Source organism: Lonchura striata, chromosome 12 (assembly GCF_046129695.1).
Source record: "Lonchura striata isolate bLonStr1 chromosome 12, bLonStr1.mat, whole genome shotgun sequence".
Classification (NCBI taxonomy): domain Eukaryota; kingdom Metazoa; phylum Chordata; class Aves; order Passeriformes; family Estrildidae; genus Lonchura; species Lonchura striata.
In genome coordinates, this window is record NC_134614.1 from 6,989,943 (window position 1) to 7,007,863 (window position 17,921).

Consider the following 17,921-nt stretch of genomic DNA (forward strand, 5'->3'; position numbering starts at 1 on the left):
ATTTTGCTGCTTTAGCAAACAGATAAGAAGGGTTAAAAATTGCACTCCTTAGTTTATATTTTTCAGCTGCTCTGGTCTGAGTCATTTCACTCATTTTTGGGAAATGCAGGTGCAGGAATTCCTAATGGGATACTCATGAAACATTTTAGAAATTTCCATTATGTTTAAAATAGTCAAACTTTCCCTTCTTGATTTTCTAAAATAAAAGAACCTTTTATCTTTGTCACTTATTTCAGTTGGTATCTTTTAATCCTTATTACCAATTATAAGCAATTTTGACACAGGATAGAGAGAAGTATTTATGTGCTTGTTATAAACTTGTGGAAAATAGCAGCTGGGCAGAGGGAAGTGCTCCAGAGAGGTCCTTCAGTTGGGAAGGGACAGTTCCAAATGCTGCTTAGGAGCAGATGGAAGGCAGGAGAGGACAGAACTGTGAGTGACCCCTTGGCACATGGCTGGCTCTGCCTTTGGCAGCAGAGAGGTGCTGTGGTGTGAGACAGAGAGCAGCTGGAGGGACCTGAGGCTTGCACAACTCAAATCCATAGGAATCCAGACTTCTGGAGCTTCTTAGCTCTTGAAACAACTTAGTGACAGCAACACTGGGAATGAAGAGTTGTCCTTATCCCTTTAAAGCAGCCCAGGATTCTGTGAACCATCCTTCCACAAGGGCACATTGCTGGCTCATGTTCAGTTTGTCTACAGGATCCTCAGATCCTTTTCTGCAAAGCTGCTTTCCAGGTCAGCCATCAGCCACATCCCTCACTAGGATATTTGGGCAAGATTTGGGCATCCCTTAGCTGAACTGCACGAGCTCCTGCTGGCCATTTCTCCAGCAGTATAACCTCAGAGAGTCACATGTAAGTCACCAGTGACCTTGTGAGGGTGATCTGCCGTGTCAGGCAGATGGATAACGAAGCTGGGAGCAGAGCTGGAGCCAGCACTGACCCCTGGGGTACGCTGGAAGTTCCTGACCTCCAGCTGGAATTCACCACGTGGCCTCTCTACGCTCGCTGCCTTCCAGCCCATTTTCAGCCCACCTCAGTCTGCTTATCCAGCCCAAACTTCACTGTGCTTTTAGGAATTTGCAGCTCTTTGTTCTTAAGATCAAGCAGTGAGATCCAAAAGCTGTGCTCCTTCTCTATCCATCTGTCCTCTTCTCCTTCCTGACACTTCTAGCCAGCTTGTCTGATACACTGAATTCCTGCAGGTTTCATCCTGGGCAGAGAAGGAAGGCACTATTAATCCTGGAAAAAGGAAATAAACTAAGTACTTCTTCACCTTCTTTAATTCAGTCTAGCAGCAGGAGAAAGATCCCTAGATCTAACCCTAGATCACAAGAAAGAAAATATATTTTATTGAAGGTATGTTTTGATTTACATTGTGTATATTTGCCACAGCTGATGGTGGAAGTTAAAATAATGATTTAGTAGTATCTTATATTCTTTAAACTTTTTGTATCTTATTAATTTTGCTTCTCTTTGTCTACTAATGCTGCAGCATTCTTTGTATTGCTGTGTTTGAAATACTGCATTAAGTCGGTTGATATTGGGAAAAGGGGTGGGGAAAAGACTTGGAAAAATGAGACTATTTCATCCCTTGGCAATTTAATGGTGTAGAGCAGGACATAGAACGCAGGGTTTAGCAGCACTCAAATAGTACTTTAGTACTCAAACAGGCCCCTCTGCTTAATCAGTATTTGTGACGTTTACTGGGCTCTTCCAGTGCTCTGACATTCTTCATAATTTATTTTTTAAAATTACTTTTTCTTCTATTTGCAGCCACAGGCTGCCACCCTCTGGTGAAATTTGTTAACTGTTGTGTGAGGACCTGGGAGATTTTCGGAAGAGAGAAGCCCTTTAAAGTTCGAAAATCTTAGATGGAATAAATATTATTTTTTTTATTAAACAAATGTATATAGTTGTACAAGGAATAAGTAATGAGAAGGCTTTATATCAAGTTTCTCTTTCTCCCTCTTTCCTTTCCCTGTAACATTTTTAGAGAATGTAAAGGTGGAGTTGATTTATTGACAGGTTTCCTTCCTATCTGCTGTTACCAAAATGCCTTGTTCTGTGGGAAAATCACTGAACACTAGTGTGTTATCATCAGTTAATAACTATTCTGTTAATAACATTTTTGTCCATGTTCAGAAATCATTGCTGAAACTGCATATGGTACATTTTATATCATAATGTTTGTGTGCCATGACACATCCACCTGAGTCTATGTTAAAGCATGCCAAAGATGCAACCTATGGAAACTATTAATTATTATCACTGCAAATGCCAGCTGAAAATAGTGGAGGGTCATTGAGCATAGTTTTTTTTTCTCTTAAGTGACAGACATTCTATCAATTTGAGCTGATCTAGGAAATTACTGCTGTTCTCTAAAAATAAAATCTACAGGAAATGGTTAAAATGAACCATTTGATACTTCCCTGCTGTAATGAAAAATTGTCAGCATAGTTTAAGTCACAGATGAAGTTATTTTAAACTTCTAATCTGGCTGAATTTGCTTGGAGGATGGTGCAAACCTAAGCAGATGCCAAAATCGTTTGGAGGCTATTTATTAAGAGGAAGGGTAGAGGTATTTTCTTCCAAACTAGTGCTGCAGTTTCTTCTGTGAATGTTCTATGCATCCATGGGTGCTGACTGGAGAAAGTGTTTCTCAGACTGGGTGCACGGCCAGAGGAATGAGTGAGAAGGCAAGAGAGCTTTTAAGGCTCTGAAAAGATAAGATCAAGACTATATTGTTTTCTACCTCTTAGGACTTTACTATATTTTTACAAAGCTTTCCTACACTTTCCAATTATAGTAGGAGTTCAGCAGCAGACTTAAAAATTTGGTGAAATTCTTACACAAGTGATGTAAAGAATTCATAGATTTAGAGAGCACAAGGATGCAGTCCCTGTTGTCCATTGCATTAACCCAAATTAGATGAGGAATTGTTTACATTCTCTGTTGTGTTTCCTTTTAAACTTTACCAGTGAATTAGTGTAGAAAAATGTACTACACAACATTGCGAGTTTGTTCTTTCAGTTAAGCTACAGAATTGGAATCAGCTTTTCTGCTGGTGTTGACATTGTTGAAATGATGTAACTAGTATAGCAGGTGTTTATGAACACATATAAACTAGTGATTCATAAAGATGTAATGATTTTTCTGTTATCTATTGTATTTACTAACATTTCATGGGCTTATTAGTTGTTTATGGTACTTACGGCAGGGGAGTCTGTCCTTAAGGGAATGCTGGTATTTGCTAGGAAATGCACTCCTTAGAAACATCTCCAGAAGCCAGAAATAGAAAGATGCTTGGTCATCAGCAGATTTCGGGTTTTGTGTTCTGTTTAGTCTTTGTTTTTACTCTCCTTTGAAGTGTGTTATGGAATTTATATTTGCAAATATCGTTCTTCAGTAAAAGCTTCCCCTGGTCTGCTCTGCCTCCTCTCTTCACATAGTTTTTATGTCTCAGCAGCAGAGTGGTGCTAACAAAATATTAACTACCAGGGCAAGCAAGCAAATGAAAAGAACTCAGATTTGATGCCAATTGTGTAGTGTACTTAGGTGGGTGGTAGGAAGGCTGAGAGATTGGATTATTTGTAGTTACAAATTGAGTTATTTGTAATATTTTCTTCTGCGAGTCTGTGGTATTTCCCAAAGTATTGGATTTTGAACTTTGTGCAAACCAGCAGTGATAAATGACCTGTAAGCTCTGTAGATTTGGAAAAAGGAGCACTAGAGGAAGTGTCTAGACAAGAGTCACAAAGGTGCTTGGTTATATTCTCAAAACATTTTGATGTGAGCAGCCATGTAATAAAGGATACACATGCAAGTATTCTGTAAGTTGATTTAATTTATTTTGAATCCCAATAGCAAATATACACTAAATAGATATCGAAAATATCCATTTTATACAGTACTGTCAGTATTGAGAGTTCTTTGTGCTGCCCTGCACATGAAGGGCAGGGCAGGCGAGTTCCAGCTGCTTGGTTTTGGCAATTGTAAGGTACTTCCATTAAGGAGGGATCCTTAACCCGTGTTATGTCAAAATATAAAGAGGAAAATAATAAAGTGAAAAACACGATTACAGTTGTTATAGATAAAAGAAAAATGTTTGTGCTGGCCTAAAGGGAGTTTAATAGTAATTCCTATTAAGCTTGAAGCATGTGATAAATCTTGAATCCTACTTTTAATGTTCAGACTGCATCCAATTCTATCAATAGCAAAACATTGAAGGACATTTTCTTCTTAACGTTGCAAGGAAAAATTACCAACAACTTTTAATGACTTTTTGTCTGTTCTTGATATGAAACTTGTCTTTATCTCACTTAAAAGATTGTAAGAATATATTCTAGCTAAGAGACAACTACCTGACAATATCATAACTTTTTATTGCATCTTTGCTCACTATCAAAAATGGCACAAGAAATTGCCCTTGAAGTCTGGTAATTTTTGTTTTGCAACTTTTCTTACAACACTTTCTGGGAGAGAACCTAGGTCTCTCCTAGGTTTTTCCTAACTGTGGAAAAAGTCACTTCCACATGATTTTCAGGACTTATTTGAAAGAAAGAATGTGTCCAAACTACGTGATTTAAAGAAGGCATCTAACATCTATAATAGGAAACATCAAATACAGTTTCCAGTTCCACTTCTAAGAGTCCTTCTGTAAGATATAAAGACTTTTGTTTAAATTATTCAAATGTAGGTTGAACATTGTCAAACAATACAATGGATCCTACTTAACATATTGTTTCTAATTAATTATCTCTGAAATAGCAAATACTTTGTAAACGGTTAAATAGCATAAAATCAGCATTTTTCTGCAAATTTCAAGTATTGTAAAACTGATTTAGACAAGTTGCTTTTTGAAATAACCAACTAGGGCCTCACTTGAGGAAGTTCCCAAGCTGAACACTGTTCCTGGCTAAAATGCAGCGGAATGTTGAAGGCTGGACCTCCCAGTACTTGACAGGGTTGTTGAAGAGGCTGATGCCGCTGTACAGGGCTTTCTTCTTCCTTCGTCCCGTGGGACAGAAATCATTCACTCCCAGCTTGGCAATATGGTTGGAATGAAGGAAGACCACCTGCAGCAATAGGAGCAGAAAAATAGAGGAATTGAATGAAAATGGGGAAAATATTCCTTAGCATGTAGGTGACTAGGGTTTGTTAAAACATCTATTCCATGCAAACCTTGAGAGTAACAAGAGCTTAAAATTTGTGTTAAATTTTTTTAAAAGTCTTCCACCTGCCCCAGTCTTTCCACAAAGAAAAGTCATATGGCATTTTGTCAGTGTGCTTTTGGAATAATTGGACTCTATTCTTAGGGAACTTGGTTCTAAAATGCAATTTTATATTCTCTTTTAGTAAGAATTATAATGATACAGTATTATAATTTCATTTCTGTAAACATTTTTTGAGTGTAGCAGTTTCTTGTCCTTTTTTTTCCTTTCCTAGGAAGTGTTCCTGCAATTTTATTTTGTTTATTTCTTCAATAAGCTTTTTTGATTTCAGACTCTCCTAGTAGGAGATTCATGGCAAAATATATGAAACAACTCAGAACTCCCAGAGTTGTCTGATAAGTTCGGTGTATGACCTGCAGATATTTCAGTTCAGGTAATCCAGGAGGAACCTTCTTCAGCTTGTTTTTTTCCAGGTGGATTTCACGTATACTTGGGATGTTGGCAAAACTTCCATTTTCCACTTCTTTGATTTTATTATTGCCAAGGCCTAGCCTAGAAATAGTACAAGGAACATTTAATTAAAGACTAATTTGGATTCAAAAATTCATAATAGGAAAAAATCAGCATTGATCTAACATAATTTAAACTCCACTTAAAGATTGGCTCACAGCAGTTATCAGTTATCTGATGTAAGCAATTGTTCTGTTTTGCATGCAGTTTTTGTAATTATAGTGGCAAGTGTTTAAATTATAAACATCAAGTTGCTTGTGGAATAAATCATATCATTTTACCAAGTAGTGCAGCTGCTAATTGTAGTCACTTGTAATAAGTTCTAATAAATAGCCAAATAGCAAGTCTTGTCTAGAAAGGTGTTTTAAATGTATAGCATATTTTTAAAATATAAAGGTTTTTTACTAAGCAAGACTACCTTCTTTCCTATTTCCAGTTTTTCCTTATATTTTTTGCTATAAGGCTTCAGCCTGCTTTCTTCAGAAGCTGTAGCCTCAGGTCATTCAGAATTGCTCTTTCTGCCCATCCTGTTAGCCTCTTTTTCTAAATTCTTTCCTGATTTTCAGAAACTGAATTTGGTATCTAAAGGCAGTTCAGTAATTTCTGTTACCACATCCAGTGCTGCTTAGCCATATTTTCAGAGTTCTTAAGTGAGCTTTACAGAGAGAACTTCCTTCTCTCCTATTTCAGTGATACATTCCTCAGAAACACATATTTTTCTTTAAACCCCATTGCATTTGAGAGCTGTTGTTTCCTTTACCAGCTGCTGTATTTACAAGAAAAAATTTATAAAGATTAGAAAAACTTAGGTTAGTTATATTTTGTTCTTATCCTACTTTTCAGTTACAGCCTGTTGGCAAAACATGTAATAACAAGACTAATGTGAGGGTTTGGGGGTGTGTTTGGATTTTGAAGTTGAGTCTTATTTAGAGCAACTCTTACTAAAACACCTATATTTTTTTTTCTCCCATTAACAAGAGAAGTATCAAATATTAGATCTTGCTGGGCATGACATTTTAACATAAAAAGGGATCCAGCCAGGAAATTTTACCTTTGTAGATCTTTGTAGCGGTTAAAATCCTCAAGTTCAATTCCTGTGATCTTATTGTCATCTAAGTGAAGCTCCAGAAGACTGGATGGCAAATCTGATGAAAAAAATGCACAGTGTGAAAAATCCAAGTCAACTAGTTTTTTCTTGGAACATTTATTATGTTGCAAAAAACTTCTTTCCTTTGTGTTTAGAATTGGGTGAAGAATCTTGGAGAGGTTGTCTACATCAAAGGAATAGGTATTACATATAATGGAGTATATATAATTATATTACATATATATATAATATCTATTATGTATATATGTAATAAATATAATATATATGCAGTATATAATGTATATATGTAATATATGTGATATATATAATATGTATTATATATTATATGTATTATATATAAAATATACATGAAATTATATATAATGTAATTATATTACATATAATTACATATAAGTATATTAATGAAGAAAATATAATATGAACCAATATAATTTGGTTTAAAATAATTTTTTAAAAAGTCAAGCTGTGGAAGGATATATGCTAATTAAGAGATATAAGAGTTCCAAAATTTGGTACTTTTTCTGGCTTCCTTTATAATGACTCTCATGGTTACATTGTCAAAGATGTTGATCCTGTGTTTTGTGCATTTATCTCAGAGTCTGTAGTCAAAGCCTGTGGAACCAGGGACAGGTTTTTGAAGATCTGTAATTTTTTTCTACATGCTGTAGCAGTTGTGCCACAGCTGCTAGGATGGGACTGGAAGGAAAGGTTTTGGAGTACTCTAAGCAGAATTGTGGTATTTGATAGCTCTTTCCCATGCTGGAATATTTTCTATTGCACTTCCAAAAATTCCAAATCCAAACTGGTGAATGGACCAGGAGGTGGTGAATCTTTCCACAGCATCCTCTTAGTGAGGACAAGGGAAGCTCATGCCAGCCTGAATGTGTTTGCTGATGCTGGGCCGGTTTCCCGAGTCTGTGTGGATGGTCCCGGACACCACACAGTTCCGCTGCCCTCTGGGCTGGCAGAGCAAAAAGCTACATTTTTTTAAACTTTTCTGCCATTGTAGCATTTGCAGAGAGAAGCATCTGCAAACTCAGCTTGCATTTGTGGTGAAGGAGTTCACCATGAAATCTGGTTTGGTTTGTTTGTGTATCTGACACCACATTTTGGACCTCATGCTGTGTGTCTTTATAGGGGATTTCTCTATAACAAAGACAAAATTGGAATAATTTTACATTAGGATTATTTTTGTGCCAAGTGAAAGGAGCTGATACGAGGCTTTCTGATTTTAAAGTTATCTGAGCACTCGGGGTGAGTTGGTTTTACTAATTGTTGAGAGGTTGTTTTACTATTCTCTTCTACAGGTTTTTTTTTGTGTTCTCTTTTTCTTCTGTATATCTATATATGCACATATATATGCATACAGGAAGAGATTAATAAGAAACAAGTTCTTTATCTGAATGATCAGAAATAAATACAGGGGCCAACATTGTTTCCCTGTGAGTTAGAGTATAGAACACAGTGTTTTGCTTTGTTTCCTTGCTTTTTCTTTTAGTTGGTAGTTTTGAGCAGTTGAAAATCATGAGAATTTGGTTCAGTTCCACACTGATCTGCAGAAAAAGCAGGTGGAGTGTTGTACTAAAATCTTGTATGCTGCATTTGTGTGTGCGGAGGTCAGTGATTGGTCAAATTAGTGTTTTAATTTATTTTTACCTCCAAATTACAAGGTTGGAGTTTTTCTATGTGAAAAAGTGATTTGCTCTTGTATTATGTTATGGTGAATTTACTTAAATATTAAAATAAAGTTTTACTTAGCAAAACTACATTGACCATCATATTTGAGGTGCAGTGTGACTTGAAATACTAAAACTTCATTTTAGAAATTTTGGAATTACATTTTAAATCCATAAAGGAAGTGGGAATTTTGCACGCCTTATATCCCTGATCAAATATTGGGGAGTTTATCCTTTCTCTGTGAGAATTTTTGAGAGGCTGACAAGTGAAAGATGTGAAGTGACATCAAATTATTAATTTCTTTGTATTTTTCCTCCTGAGACAAGTGTCTGGACATTCCGAGAGGAATGGATGTGCTGACAGGGAGAAGGTGGGAGAGGGAGCCTGTGTGCACTGTGTTTGTGCTGTTTGTGCATGAACTCTTCTGGGGTGGGGAATTGGATATAAAGTTCAAAAACAAAAGGTAGGAAGTGGTTTGGCAGTAATGACAATACAAAATCATTTATGAATTTAATAATCCTTCAGATGTTAAAGCATTTTATTAAGGAGTGTGCCAGTATAAGTAAACTAGAAAAGGGAAAGCAGACCTACCTTTAGGAATTGAAGTTAACTTGGCCTCTGCAATTCGTATGTGGTAGATATTTACCCCTTCGAAAGCCCCTGGCTCTATTCCATCGTTGTTAAGAGGATTTGCACTCATTTCTGCCCAAGGGGGAAAAAGAAAAGCATTTATGGCATTGGAATTTTGTTCAACTCAGACTTAAGTTATAAAGAGCTGATTTAAATTTATTTATGATTTCTGATATTGCAAGCACTCTTTAATGTTTAGCTTTGATTGTCTGTTCTGAGGGGTGTCACAGCTCTCAGGGAATTAAGGCTGTGTTACTTGGCTTGCAGGATTCTCCAAAACTTGACCTTTGCAGCAACTTCACATAGAAACCAAATTGTGGGGGGTATTCCCACAGCATGGATATCTCTTTTAGAGAAAATTGTGCCTTGGGGAAATGTTTAAATGGAAATTATGTATAATATGTTCCATTTTTTGGTAAAGACATTTTCTGTTCTACTTAGTTAGACTTACCTAAAACATGTAGAGACTTCATTCCTTTAAATACATCCTTGGGAATTTTCTTAACCTTATTAGCATGAATTCTGAGTTCTGCAAGAGTTCTGGGTAGATTTGTTGGAATCTCTGTCAGTTGATTGTGGGACAAATACAGTCGTCGTAGCCTCTTTGTTGGTTGAAAGGCTTTGGGATGGATCTTGTATATTTTATTGTTGTTCAAAGCCAGTGCCTATGAGAGATGGAAAGATCAATTTAAAAGCTTTCTTTACCCAGGACTGTTACAACTATGAATTTGAAGTCATGGATTTTATGTGTAATTCAGCAATTAAGTATTTAAAATATTTCCTTTTTCCATCCTACCAAACTTCAGCACTTTGTAGAGGCTTTAGGCGTTTCAGTTGATTATGAAAAACAAAGAAGAACCTGAAAGCTGGAGCATTAACCAGAAGGTAGAGCTGACAAGGTGCCAACGGGTCATGAGAATTGGCAAAACAATATGTTTGTATTCAGATATTTTGTGGGATTGAATGGGGGTTATATACTTCGTTGCTATTGTTCCTTAATGCAGACAAATTCTCAAAACTTGGAATCTCATCTGTTATTTTAACATAATGCTGCAAAATAAAAGTGAAGTTTTTAATCTTTCTTAGACATTAGTATCTGTATATGACACATGAATTTATGTTTTATTTGGCATTTCCAGCTGCTGTGAACTTCAGTCTCTCTCTTCTGTACAGTACATGAGTCTTTTGGGGGCAGCTTCTTCCTCATTGCTATGTGTTATCAGAGAGCTTGTAATGAGTTACTACAGACAGCAAAATACACACTATTTGAAATTATTTTGCATGTCAAATCACACCTCTGCATTTCCATACTTAAGCTATTCATTTATGTTTCTTTTTTATTTCTTGGAGTCATCTCTTCTTAGAAAAAAAAGTAGAGCAAACAATAATTATTTTTCCCAGAAAAAAATGAGGTTAGCTCAAGGAAATAAACAGGAAATGCTCCTCGCTAATCCAAATTGCCATCTGTGCCTTTGCTAAGCAGACTCCAGGACTGAGCCAAGTTGTACAAAGTAAACTTTGCTCTCAGTGCAAATGTTGTTCAGCCTTGACACAAATGTACCGAGGAGAAAAAGCAAAGCAGCTCAGTGTGCTCAGCTATCACATAATTAAGTGGTGACTCTAGTCTTTAATGTGTTTGCTGATGGATTCCAGTGGTTTTCTTAGTTGTTGGAGATAAGAGACTCTTAGATCTTTTACACAGAATATAAACCACAGTTTGTGCAGTTACCTTTTGCTTGCTGCTAAGACCATTTTGCACCCAGACACGAGAGAATAGGAAATGCTTCATTGTCAACTCTGAATTTATATAGTTCCTGTTTTTTTTGTCCTGTCCTAGGCCATAACAATTAACAAGACCATTTATAAACACTTAGATCTGGTAAATTTTCAGATCTTGCTCAGAAGCCAAATATGACTGAAAAGATTTGTTTTGTAGAATCACAGAATGATTTTGGGTTGGCACAGACCTTAAACACCATTCAGTGCTACCCCCTGCCATGGGTAGGGACACCTTCCACTGTCCCAGGGTGCTCCAAGTCCCATCCAACCTGGCCTTGGACACTTCCAGGGATCCAGGGGCAGCCACAGCTGCTCTGGGTACCCTGTGCCAGGGCCTCATCATTCTCACAGGGGAGAATTTCTTCCTAATGTGTTAGGAATGGTCCTTATGTTAGTCTGTGTGTCTCATGTCTTTCTGTGGAGAATAGAATGCAGTTAATTTGCTCTCAGTTATGGAACAGGTTTGGGTTTTAGAGAAAAAAAATTTAAATGCTCAGTATTTGTTAGTGGAACTAGATCTGGATAGTGGATCTACAGTGACATCCAATAGAAACAAATATTCTAAAGCAGATTTAATCTACTTCCCAGCCCTCTGGGACTCTCATTTCCTTTCATCATAAAAAGGGTTTATTGTGTACTGTAAACATCTAGATTTATCAGTTGCCAGCGATATTTGTTTCAAAGCCTGTTGCTACATGCATAACTGAGCATGGTAATAAATTATAGTAAAGCCCCTGGGTTTTCCAGTAATTCAGTGTTTCTCTGTTTTCTGTTCATTGGTTTCAGTGCTATATGTGTTAGCTTTATGTTCTCTTCTTTTGAAAATATCCTCAGAAAATGTTAAATTTTGTGAGGTTAAATTCTTTCTGCTATTTTCCATCTAAGTGGATAAAAAGGAGGCCTTGCAGTCTTTGAAATGTAGGGAATGTTTCTGTGCATGCTAAGAACTGAAAAATCTTCAGAATCTTTTTGGTTAGATCTATATGGTAAATTTTCTGGGTATTGTAGAAAGTAGTTCTTACAACCCAAAGGTATATGCTTCTTACTATGTGGAAGCACTTAAATACGCAGGCATTAGACTATTTTTATCTGTATTATTGGAGAAGGAAATAACATTTATATTTTTAAAGCATCTAAATATTTCAGATTGCTAACTAAGATTTCAAACTTGGGAAATGGCAAACTTACATAAAGTGATGTGAGTCCTTGGAGATCATTTTCCTTGACCTCTTTGATTTTGTTGTTTTGAAGATCAATCATACGAGTATCTGGCGGGATGTTGCGAGGAATTGATGTCAAACCTACATAAATGTGACATAAACAGAACCATTATGTTCTGTATTTAAGGCCAAAGAAATTAACTGCCAAACATCAAAACACAATAAGATTGTTAATGAATATGGTGGGGAAGAAAATATGAACAGCCATAAAGCAAAGGGTAGAAGGGAATTTTTGATAGTGGGAAAAACTAATGATTCAAAAATGTGCCACAAACATGTGCATAGTTTTGGGAGGAATTGCTTCTGCTCCTGACCATGAAAGCTTAATGGGGACTGCTCACTGTGGGCTCTTTGCATCTGTGAAATAATCTTCAGAGCATGGGTTGTCCTACAGAGCAGCTGTTTAGTCCCTGGAGAAGGGATCCCTCAGGAATCCAGGGCGGTGGTTCCCTGGTGAGGAGCAGGGCTGTGGATTCAGGGTTCTCTGCTTAGTGCTCCTTCAGACCTCTGCTCTGCCCTGTCCATGTCAATGGGGCAACTGCCGAGGGTTCATTCAGGTCATGGCAGGGCTGAGAAACCTGTTCTTGGTGTGGGCACTCTCCACTGCCAGCACTTCAGTACCAGTACCAGAAGTCATTAACATAAATCAGTACCAGTAGCATTATTCTCCCAACCCAGTTTGCTGTTCAGTTACAAACCCAGTGCAGTTCAGGCCATCTGAGGTCCTGAATCAGCAGAAAGGACTCAACAGGGACAGTAACTTTCTTTTGAGTGGAAATGTTGATGTGTGAAATGCTAAATGCTGTCCATTTTAACAATTACTCTGTAACTGATTGCAGTTATCTAAAGATGAAGTCTTTTAATGTGGGATTTTTCTATGTGTAAACTCATGTAGAGCAGTTTGAAATCTGTAGACCAGATACATTAACCACAGTTTGCTGCTGTCAGCAAAAGTTTTTGATTCCTTAATAATAACCCAGAAATTTTATGTATGGACAATGTTTCTAAGACACAAGGAGTCCAGGATGAAGTTTAGGAAGGTGGCAGGGCTGTGATGAGAAAAAATGTCATTATCACTGTGCTAGTGATGGGAGCACAGTCCTTTCATTGCCTTGAATGATAGGAAAACTTCAATGAGCACTAATTCAAATTGCCACAATTAATAATGAATTCACTTTTAGGGACTGGGATGTACCTGCAGCACTGACAGGAACGCATTTGCCTTTGGCTAAATGGTTACCAGGGATGCTTACTTTGGTGAAAGTTAAGCTGAGGGAATACTTCGTATCCCATTTATGTTCCTGCATAATAATTCATCTTCTAAAAGACAAATCCTACAAAGGAGAATCCAGTGGAGAACAGACACACAAATTCATTCTTACCTAGGTCAGAGCAATGGACAACTCTCACATAGCACTGGCATCCAAAGGGGCATGTTGGGAACAGATCAAAAGGAATGAGTGGTAGAATGGGTTCAGTGGTTGGAAATAGAGAATTGTCATCATCATCATCGTCGTCGTCATCTTCCATATCTTGGAGCATCATATTCTTTAGTGTAAAATATGAGGGACCAGTGAGAGATTTAGCAGAGCACAAAGCCAAGAAAAGAAGGAGTGTGTATTCTTTCATATCTTCTTAATCAGGATAACCAATCTTGGAAAGTGAACAAACAAACAAAAAAACAAACATCAGAATCAGTGAATAGGGAAAAGCAAATGAAGCTATTGAATTGTTTACTTCACTCATTGCCACACCATCTAGTCCTGAAAAAGTGCCTGTTGTGAATATTGAGGTTTAATTAGTATATAAAGGATATAAAAATAATCTTTTTAATATAAATAAATACTATAAAATAACACATAATGTTAAATTAATTAGGCATTAATGTATTATCAAAGCATTTTAGTTTTGTTTACAAATAATATCATCATTTGCTTCATGCTTTGAAGTGGGATTTTTGTAGTAAACTTTACCGTAACTTGGAATATGATTTATTTTATTCATTCTCAGTAAAAAAATATTTTTAGTGGGATATATTTGCATGTGTGCATTGCTTATAAAATTGGGAAGTGCTTGATTAGCAGTGCATAAAATGCACTCAGTGGGATACTTCCTAAACACTCGGTATTCCACTCCCTAAATGCTTTAATTAAGCTCTTCCCAGTCTAATCTGAAATTTCCAGTCCTGACAACAACTTGTCCCACGTTCCAGTTATTTGTTTGTTATTGTCACTGATAGAAGTTGACCTCTGCAAAGACATCTCACAGAGTTGTAGAATCATCTCATTCCACCTCTCTGTCCTGGGCAGAAACATTTTCCATTATCCCAGGGTGCTCCAAGCCCCATCCAGCCTGGCTTTGGGCACTTCCAGGGATCCAGGGGCAGCCACAGCTGCTCTGGGCACCTGTGCCAGGGCCTGCCCACTCTCACAGGAAGAAATTTCTTCCCAATAGTCTAAACTTGTTCCCTACCAGTGTGGAGCCCTTCCCCTTGTCCTGTTACTCCAGGCTCTTGTAAGAAGTCCCTCTCTGCCTTTCTTGTTGGCTCCTTCAAGCACTGGAAGGTCACCCCAAAACTTCTCTTTCCCAGGCTGAACAAACCAAATTCTCTCTTGACTTCTGTTCAAGGAGGGCTCTTTTCTCTGAGAAGGACTTGACTATTAGAAATCCATGTCAGTGGAAATCGGTGACTTAATTTACATCCAGAAGAAAAGCTGAAATCTGCTATTTTTGTGTGTGAATTTTTCAATAAACATAGGTTGGGGCTTTTCTGTGTGGTGGGTTTTTTTTTCCTTGCTCCTACAAAACTAAGTGCAGAGGAGAATGGAGATAGTAGGAATTGCCACAGAATGCAAGAAACCGCGAGAAAATGTAGATTCAGCCCTCAGCTTGACATTTTTCCCTTCAAATCCCAATTCCAGAAGTCATTTGGAAATGAAAATGTGCTGCATAAACTGAGAGGCTGCAGGAAATTTTATTGTGCATGCCCTGTTTATAAAAACATTTCTATTTAGACTATCATAGGCCTCTTTAAGGAAATACTAAACAGGTGTCAAATCTTGTTTGATCACCTAATTAAATGCTTGCTGATCTGTTTGGAGATGAAAAATGTCTTTCTGTAGGCATTTTGTCATTGATCCTCCACTGCAGGAAAAGGAGTGCTCTGCTTTGTACTGGGGCCTGACTTGGCTTGTTCAAAATGAGATTTTGTTTGTACTGCTTTTTTCTATGCAGAGTAATTTTGATGTTTATTGAAGGGGGTTCATAATAGCATTATATGCAAATATCCTGCATACCTTGCTGCTCCTGTATCTGTGTCTGTTTCAGGAAGTTTAAAAAGAAGAAAGCTAACAGTGTTCAGATGACATAAAAAGAATGGGGGACTTCTTTCCTCCAAATATATGCCTGAAATCAGAATCACAAAGTACTTTGTATCTTGTAGATAAACAACATCTAGCTAAATTTAATATTTTCCATAATAGTACAGTTGCGTGCCCACTTGGGTAGGGCATGTACTTTTACTGATGTAACAAGATTATCTCCACATGTATTTTTTCCCATATATTTTCCTTTGTATTCAAAATAATGTTCTCTTACAATGCTCCTAGAAATAATTTTGTGGTTGTTCTTGCAATCCCTTAGAATGTCTGTCCTTGAAAGACTCTTTATAGTTAAACAGTGCTGGGAAGAAGGAACCTCTGATTGTTTTTTTGGAGAGAATTGTTGTCATCTCTGGCTGTGCACCTTTGGAATATTTGGCCTTTTCAGTCTTCTATTTCAGCCTCAGAAAAAGGCCAAAATCTTCACTACTTTAGTCATACCATCAATTAGAAGATGAGGAGTTGGAAGCCTTTCAGACTTCCAAGTCCTCCTTGTTCTTGGACAAGTGGTTTAATGGCTGGGCTATCACACCTGAGCTCTCAGGCTCTCTGTTCTTCCCTGGCAGTTTAGGTCCTAAGTGCCAAAATGCCCTGTGGTTTATCCAGTGATGAGACACCATTTCCATATGCAGGATATCAAATGTGATGATGTTTGGGGACATGGACTTTCCAAGTCCCTGCTGACTTCAATTTGTGAAAGGCACTGGCTGGTTAGCTTTACTGGATCTAAAATAAACTTGCATGTATGTTCCTAAAATGTTGGTTTGGATCTGGTGCTAGGAAGTTTTCTTATGAAACAACCTAAAAATCTGTTCCCACACTTGCATCTGTAGCAGATGGATTTCATACTTCCTTTCACATAGCCAAAAATTAGGATTTCGAAGTATTAAAAGACTGAGGCTGTGACTGCAGTAGTGGCCAATTTGAACTCTTGAAAAACATGTGTTGCTCACAAAGTTCTAGAAAATTAGTGTTGAAATGTGTCACTGGTGACATATATTAGTTCTGAGTCAAATCTCTTGAAAACAAGTCCCTTTATGTAAGGAATCCTGAGCTGTGATTTTTTTCATTTTAAAGAAAAAAGTCCTTGCTTCATCTTCCCATCTGGCCCTCAGGAAATCATTACTGGCTTTGTAGTTAGGAATGATCATTAAGCTTGAGTCCAGGTTTGCATAGGCCAAAGCAATGCCAAGGAATGGATCCTAAAGAACTGAGTTCTGTAAAGGTGTGGGGATGGTTCTTTCCTGCCTGAGGTTTGGAGTTTCCCAGTAAACAGATGCTTTTATGACTCTTCAAAAATAGTCTGACTCTGCAGCACTTCTCAAAGAACTTTTACAAACTTTCTGCATGCGTAAACTTCAAGAATAAGAGAATTAAAAGAAAGCCTAAAATCCGAGATCTTAGTGATCTTTTTGAAAGTACTGTCATGAAGATTTTATTAAATACTGTTTCAGAAGGTATAGGTACAGCTGTGCTAATGGTCCCCTGCTGCCACTTGAGCCTGACTGTGCTCCCAGGTGTTCCCTGCCAGCTCTATGGTACCAGCTCTTCCTTTCAGGCTGTTCACTGAGCTGGTTTAACTCATTACACCAGCACAAAACTAATGTGAACAGCAGAAAACCCCATCATATTCTTTCCAAATGAAGAAACTGAGTCACTTTGGAGTACCAGAACCAGCACAAAAGAATGGGTAGAACGGCCTGGTTGGCTGGGCTGGAACATTAAATGGAAAGAGAAGGAAGGAGGAGCAATGGGGGAGCCATTCCTGACATATTCAAGCTGTTAGGCAGGCTTAAGTGCTCTGTTAAATAATCCCCTGAGCAGCTGGTTGTCACTTGGACAAATCCTGGCTTTGTCCATTCTTGTTTTAACAGACCAGAACATTGAGAATTAGTTTGACAAAGAGTGTGGTGAATTCAAGCTCCATTGTACCTTCTTTATGTCAACCCTTCTTATCCTTCAGCACAAAAAGCTTTTGAGTACCTTCTCCCTGGAACATGAGCCACCCCAAGTGAGGTGACTGAATGTGTAGAGTGCATTTCACATGGAGAGATGATCTAAGCTGCTTTCCTGAGGTCTTTCACTGTCCAAAAATCACTGCACTGGTTGTTTGGGACACACTTATCCTCACTAATGTGGTCATCTATACCCAAACTCATATTGCCAAACTACACATGGAACACAGACACTTTTTATGCTATTAGTTATAACTTATAAATCACTAAATACAGGTGATGTCACAGGATAATTTGATTAAAACCCTTAACATTTTATGTGGAAAATTCCCATATTTCTCTTATGTGAAAATTCTAAGCATGAGTTATGAGAAGAAAACCCTTTTCAGTGAGAACAGAAGTTGTGTTGTTAGCGTGGGAAGAGGGCATAAAGAGACCCAACAACAAATAACTCTGAATTGCTTGGCAGCTGAAAAGCAGTCCAGC

At 37.6% G+C, this 17,921-nt stretch overlaps 2 protein-coding genes across 2 annotated transcripts in view; one reads left to right on the forward strand and one right to left on the reverse strand.

Annotated features, from left to right (window-relative positions):
* CENPP (centromere protein P) overlaps positions 1-17,921 on the forward strand; it is a 112,883-nt gene that overhangs the window by 47,642 nt on the left and 47,320 nt on the right. The gene's annotated exons all lie outside the window — the stretch shown is intronic.
* ASPN (asporin) lies at positions 4,499-13,749 on the reverse strand. The gene is made up of 7 exons (XM_021529203.2): positions 13,483-13,749; positions 12,069-12,181; positions 9,553-9,766; positions 9,063-9,173; positions 6,738-6,831; positions 5,590-5,728; positions 4,499-5,080 (listed from the first exon to the last, which is right to left on the reverse strand). The coding sequence occupies exons 1-7, from the start codon at positions 13,727-13,729 to the stop codon at positions 4,883-4,885; spliced, it is 1,116 nt and encodes a 371-aa protein (XP_021384878.1). The 5' UTR covers positions 13,730-13,749; the 3' UTR covers positions 4,499-4,882.